Here is a 6,812-nt window from a genome sequence, read left to right as displayed (position 1 = left end):
GACACTGGCTAACACGCCAATCATCCCCCCCAATGAAAAATATTTTTCTACGCCACTGTATCAAAAAAACATAAAACGACCATTATCGATACTTTTACAATATAGGCCTAATGATTGAGGACGGAATTAATATATCATGACATTGATGTACGCCTAATGTCTGATAATTCCATAGAATCTCAAATGCAAACACATTTTACATTTTAAAAATGTAAAATTAGGTTGTCTGGTATTATTATGAATTTTGATTTCGATTTCGATTTATTAATTTATATTCACTGTAAGATTAGAAATTTTAATGTTAGCCTATGCCGAAAACACTTTTGGCCCCGTCTAATCAGAAAAATGTATTTTGATGACGTCATGGAAAATACAAAAAGTTTCCCACAGAAGTTATTTTGTCCCAAACCTCCTTAAACATTTCAAAAATAATTGCAATATGAACTTGTTTTCGTATTACAATGAAACTGACATCGTCCAATCAGAAAACAGTACAAAAATGACGTCATATAGATTTGAAAATGCTTTTATTGAAATCTACGGGTATAAAAACCTTCAGATTCGCTTAGATTAGCTTCTGTAATGAGTAATTAATTTTGGCACACGTTGACTTCAGTCTGGCCCACTGTGCAACGGTTATTTCTCGTCAGTAGGAATATTCATAGTTGTGATTTGCGTCAAAAATTTCACGCTTGTAATTAGGCCTACAATCAGGTTGGCAATTGAACCGGGGACCTAAAAAGATGACAGTTCAGTGAACACACAGTGGCTACCACCAGTTAAACGGCCGACTGAGCTGCTCTGCTTATTACTGTAATAATACACATTAGAAATACTAAGTTAAGAATAAAGAAATAAAAACTTTACTAAAGGATAAATTCATCATCATAATGAGTGGCTATGGTAATAAATTAATAGGCCATGTTAGAAATTATTATAATAAATTCTCATAGTTCTACCTCGGGATACTAACATCATAATTTATGTTCGAATGAACTGGTATAAACGACATACCGGTAATCGATTCATTTGGGCGATCATTTCGGTAACAATTAATTTGGGTAATTTACTTTCATTTGGGTAATTACATATCATTTGGTTTTTCATTTGGGTAATTCCTTTCATTTGCCGGTAATTTACTTTCATCTGGGTAATTCAGTATCATTTGGGTTTTCATTTGGGTAATCAAATCCAATCTTATCTAGAAGTATTGAATTGGGGGGTGGGGGCGGTGCTGATTGGGTGGGGGCGAAGGTGAAGTGGGTGACTCGATGATCAGTTAAGGGGCGCTATTCGCAAAATATGAATTTAGGTGATTTTTAACTACTTTTTTGGGGTTGGAGGGGGTTGCGACTGAGGGGCGTGTGCCCTCCCCCCAACTAGATACGCCACTGATTTTGTGTCCAACGCGATGCGCGTTCCCTATCGTATAATAAATAGCGGCCTCATGTAGTTTAATTTAACTTACTCTCTTGCAGTTCAATTTCATGTAACTAAATAGGCCTATTCATAGATTTAAAAAAAATGATTTCACTACCGTACTTCATATTATATATATTTTTAAGCAGTTCTTGTCGATAGGTTGAGAGCCCCTCGATGGCAAGTATTCTTCACTTAGGCAATCCTGCTATAGACCCTTTGGCTCCTGTTGTTTTGGCGAAATAAATGATACCGGTGGTATATGACGATCATCATCTATGTTGTTCATGCTATTTTAAATTTTTGTGGGAATAAAACATTAAAATATCCCAGTATTTTTCTTGAATTTCACAGGCTTACAGCAAAGAGAAACAAAAAGTGATTTTCGAGATCATAATCAGATTTTAAATAGGCCTGGCCTATATTTTTATCGATATTGTGGTTTTACCAACTTAGATGACTACAGAGACAAAATGTGAGCCATATCTTTATGTTACTAAAGGTAATTTCTTCGCTATTATTATTGTTATTATTATTATTATTATTATTATTATTATTATTATTAATATTAGGTCTATTATTATTATTATTATTTAGGCCTATAATAATAAATATGGGCGGCATAATTTTCGTTCGCAAATTGATAAAAATTTATACGGTACACAAAATTATCACCGTCAGAAAATTATTGTTTAAAAAATAAAGGGCAATCTTTTGTCTCCTTAAATTTCAAATTCCAGATATTTTCTCTTGGGCAGATGAGAGTTCCCTGGACAGTATTTTTCCAACTTTCCACTTTTCAGGGGCGGATTTAGAGGGGGGGGGGATTTAGAGGGGGGCTTAACAGGCTTTAGCCCCCCTAAAATTTCATAGCCATTTCTTTTTAACTGCTTTTTGAAGGTCCAAATTAAAATATTGTTTAATGTTTTCTTCACACACATCATATTTATGGGCTAAACATTTTTAAGTAGTTGTTTTTCAGTGATAAAATAAAAATGAAATACGTTTTTTAACGATCAGCGGACAAAAACGTAGCTAAGAAAGCTGCTTTTGCCTTGCCTTCATGCGCAAATCTCGAAGCAAAGGTCGTTGTGTAGCGGTCTTAACGTTTGTATAATACACTAAACTTTTCGTGTCGCGCGGGTTTGTTCTTGTCTAGTCTTTCCTTGATTGCTTGCGGTCAGAGGTATTTGAATGTTTGTAAATAAACTAATAAACTAACATTTTCGTGTCGAGCGATTCGTTCTTGTCTAGTCTTGTCTTGATTGCTTGTGGTCAGAACATGGGCGTCGATTGGTGGGGACAGGGGGACGCGTTCCCCCCCCCCACAAGTGGTGGGGGAGGGGACATGATATCGATTGCCCACTTTTCACCAATCTTCTATAATTAAAACCCCACTTTTACAAGCGAATGGAAATAATAACATTTACGCATGACTCATGAATTTTGTCTGTTCACTTTTCTAAGTGCGGCACTTATTTTCCGGACCAAAACCAAGTAAAAACGCAATTGTTTAAACATTTTGTAACCATCTCAGATAGCCACTAGATCGATTTTATGGGTGCAACGACTATCAGAGGCTAAATTTATTGTGAAAACAATGTACTGAAGGTTGTTGAAATTGGAAGCAGGTATCCTTATTAGGCCAATATTTTTACAAACTCAAAAGTGCAAAATTTCTAATATAAACGATTTATTATTTTTGTATATTATTATGACCCGTACGTATACTAGTGTTTAATATTATCTACATACATAGGATTACTGTTTCTAATTTTTACGTATATGATGTCTCCCTATTTCGATTAAGTGATAAGCCTACCAAAAGTTTACAAACTCCAGTGTTACGTTGACGCAGTCTCGCAATGACGCCATAATAATCAGTGACAGATTCAAGTGGGGCCGAGCCGGCCCTAAGTTTTTCAAAATTATTTTTTAAAAATGGAAAAAAAACAAAGGACTCTCCTGTGTTGGAACCCATTATTATTTCTTTATACAAGTATATATATATCAGGGGCGGATTTAGGGGGGGGGCGGCCCGGCCCCCTCCCCCACCCTTTTGGGAGGTAAAAAAAGAAAAGAAGAAAGAGAAAGAAAAAAAATGATAGCCCACAACGCCTAAAATGTTATTTTCGGGCGTCTAGAACACAAAAATTTCGCAGGGGCATGCCCGGACCCCCTAGGACATTGTTTTCTCGATCGGCCCAAATTTCGGCCCCCCTTTTGGACATCTCTGGATCCGCCCATAAGCGGAGGTAATAAAAAGTAAATAACATTTAGGAAAGGGTTGTCAGCCAGGCATACAAGTATCTGAGGATTCATCAAATTTATGTATTCTTTCATCTCCTATCTAAAAACATTATTATTTTTTATATAAAGGCCCTATAGCACCCCCCCCCCCCCCACCAAAACTTCTGGATCCGCCCCTGTTTTTGTAGGCCTATTTGTCTAGTCCTACGTCCTACGTAGGTTACTTCTTTTTTTCTTTTTCTGATACTTGAATTTGCACCTCGTTTTCACCTGCTTGAACTCCGATTCCGCTGTTCAGCGATCGCTCCGATAGTGATGTGAATATGCATGCGCGTGAACCGACCCTTTGGGTTCGCCCAAATAAATTCGCCTCAGAGTGGCCACGGAAAACAGGCTTTATATAATTGTTTTCATTTAAAAAGCACCCTTTGAATTTTCCAAATTTCCGTAAAAACCCCTCAATTGTCTTATTTCCATAAGCGCTCCCTCAATTTCAACTCTGTTAAAATAAACAAAAAGTACAAAAAATATTTTAAACGCCCGGGCACTTATTTGCGCGAGTACGGTACCTAAATTTGCCAAAATTATGCCTAGCACATACTGTAATTTAATATGTAACCAGATGCGGGGCTAGATGTTAATAAAAGATGTATAAAGGTGCCTACTGTAAAAATGCAATGCAAATGGTAAAGTAGGCCAATTTCTTGTAGTAAATTTTAGTTGAACTTATATGGAGCTAAAACGGTATAGCTTGACACACTAAGCACTTTTTTCAAGTTTGATGGCAGTATGCCATGATTGATCTCTTGAACTTCTTAGCCTACAGCAGCTGTCATAAGCTTTTCGAGTACATGTTTTACTCAACAACAAAGCCAGAGCAGCCACCACCGAGCCGTGCGCGATACAGTAGTGTCACCCATGACGTCAGTAAAAATAAAGAAGCAGATTGACCTGACCGGTGGGGGTGTATTATTGTATTGTCTCTCACACAACGATTCCGACAAAATTCCATGATAATTTTTTTCAAAAATTGCCCATTGGGCGCTCAAGCTGAAGTAGTCAGATAAAGTACATTCTTTGAAGCAATTCTGGCCTCTTCATCCGATTCAGAGAACGGTGGTTTGTCTCCGCCACCGCCGAAAAAACAACGCCTGTCTGCTACTGCTGCAGTCATGCAAACCAATGGTTCGGCCCCGAGCTTTGAAAATGGAGACACTGCTGCTCCGTTGATGGTTAGCCTTAATGGAGCTGCAAGCTCGGCCAGCAGTAATGGATCCGTTGCCTTCGTACCTGAAGATGCTCCCCGAAATCCAACTACGATTAATCTTAGCCAAGGTGATAAAGACATTATTCGTCTAATTGGGCAACACCTAAAAGATCTAGGACTTCAGTAAGTGTTAGATTTTACAAATCGGAAGTATAGGATAGTGCCTAGGCCCTAGGCCAGCCTAGATAGGCCTAGGCCTAATGAATCATAAATGTTATTATTGAGTGAGTAGGCCCATAGTTAGCTAGCTTGATGATGAAGCTAGCACCACTATTTAGTCTAGTCTAAGTCTACGATGATAATATAGTGTAGCTATCTAGGCCTAGGTACAGTGGTAGTGAGCTGCTGTAGATAGGCCTAGAGGCCATTTTCAGTGTTCTTTTGTTTACAATCATTCACAATGCATAAGAGCTGGCTCTAATGAACTTTCACACCTGACTTTTAATTCTTATTTTTTTTTACCTCAATGCTTTTCCCATAGTAATAACAAATCTTGAAATATCATAAAACATTTTTACATGATTCAACCACTCACAAAGTACCTTTTTCAACATAAAAATACAGTTATAAATACAATGTTTTGTGAGCTCACTAGCACGATGATCTGCTGCCATTTTGCAATCAGTTATTAATTATTATTCTGGCCATTTATTAATGGCCAGAATTATTTATTTATTTATTAATAATTATAATTATTAATAATAATAATAATTATAATTAGATACAATGTAATGGTAATTAGATAAAATGTACAGTTAATTTTATTTTAAAAACCAAACAGGCAACATCCAATGAATATTGTAGAATAACGTTCATTTTATATTGTTAATAAATGTATTAAATTTTCTCTTTTCCTCACATTTCATTTATGTTTGGTATTCTAAAAGAAGTGTATTGCAGGGATGGGCATAAAAATAGGACGAAGGGCCACAGTATATTTTGTATTTAACACAGAGGGCTGCACCTAATTTTCTTTTAGAACTAGAGTACATACATGGTATACCACAAGCATTTATTTATTTTTTTTTTCATTTTAATTGTTACATCATAAATTCAATAAATAACAACTAGATTTGAACTCGTCACTGAAGACGAGTTAGGTGATCCGCCGTACTTTGACCTCATGAAGGACGCACGGTTCTGATTGAAAAGTATTATATGCTAAAACATGCTCTATTTAAAGAGTAATTTTGAGCATTTTTTTAAAATGAATTTTAAAGGAAAAGAGTAATTTTGAGCATTTTAAGGACTTACGAATGTGTACACATACGTCTTAACATCCGTGCGCACGGTAGTATTAATACAGTGTCAGAAACCCAACACATGTAACCGAAACGTAATTTCCAGCTTCAGTACGTGCTGTGGGCGTGGAAATGAGCGTACGGCGCGTAAATTTTGGAAAGTTTCGGAATATTCAAAATGACCTGAAACATGCTTTAAATTATCTGAAAAGTGATATTAACAATTTTAAAATTTTAACGCACAAGTACAAATACCTTATACGACGTGCCTGACGACGGTAATGGCACATGAATTCAAGTTTAATTTAAAACCCCCTGTTGGTTGGTAATGCCACACAAATTTTGCCTTTACAGTATATGAACTATCGGTCTGATAGTGTCGAAATACAGTCTGCCGCCCTCTATTTTCAATGTGTTTACATCTTTTAATAAAGAAAGATGAGAAGGCTCCAAAAAAGCATTCTTTTTGACCATGATGACGTCATCAAAATAAAATATAAAAAAGACACGTCCGAAAGAGAATTGATTTAGCTATAATATACTCACAGGTGGGAGACAATCAATCAAGATAAGCGAGTACGTTCAAACGAGTATAAAAAGTAATAACGTCATAAATAAAAATTCAATTTTTTTTA

The 6,812-nt window shown here is 36.2% G+C and overlaps 1 protein-coding gene across 1 annotated transcript in view; it reads left to right on the top strand.

The window, feature by feature from the left end:
- The first annotated feature begins 4,548 nt into the window (after nucleotides 1-4,548).
- Nucleotides 4,549-6,812, top strand: part of LOC117100888 (WD repeat-containing protein 26-like) — a 56,870-nt gene continuing 54,606 nt past the window's right edge. The window contains exon 1 of the mRNA XM_033240721.1: nucleotides 4,549-5,059. Coding sequence (XP_033096612.1) covers nucleotides 4,842-5,059 — 218 coding nt within the window. The 5' untranslated portion in view covers nucleotides 4,549-4,841. The remainder of the gene's footprint in view (nucleotides 5,060-6,812) is intronic.

Source organism: Anneissia japonica, unplaced genomic scaffold (genome assembly GCF_011630105.1).
Source record: "Anneissia japonica isolate Jap-2015-1 unplaced genomic scaffold, ASM1163010v1 scaffold287858_len863314_cov180, whole genome shotgun sequence".
In the NCBI taxonomy this organism is placed as follows: Eukaryota; Metazoa; Echinodermata; class Crinoidea; order Comatulida; family Comatulidae; genus Anneissia; species Anneissia japonica.
The sequence above is the reverse complement of the archived record's forward strand: the minus strand, read 5'-3'. Positions and strand labels throughout refer to the sequence as shown.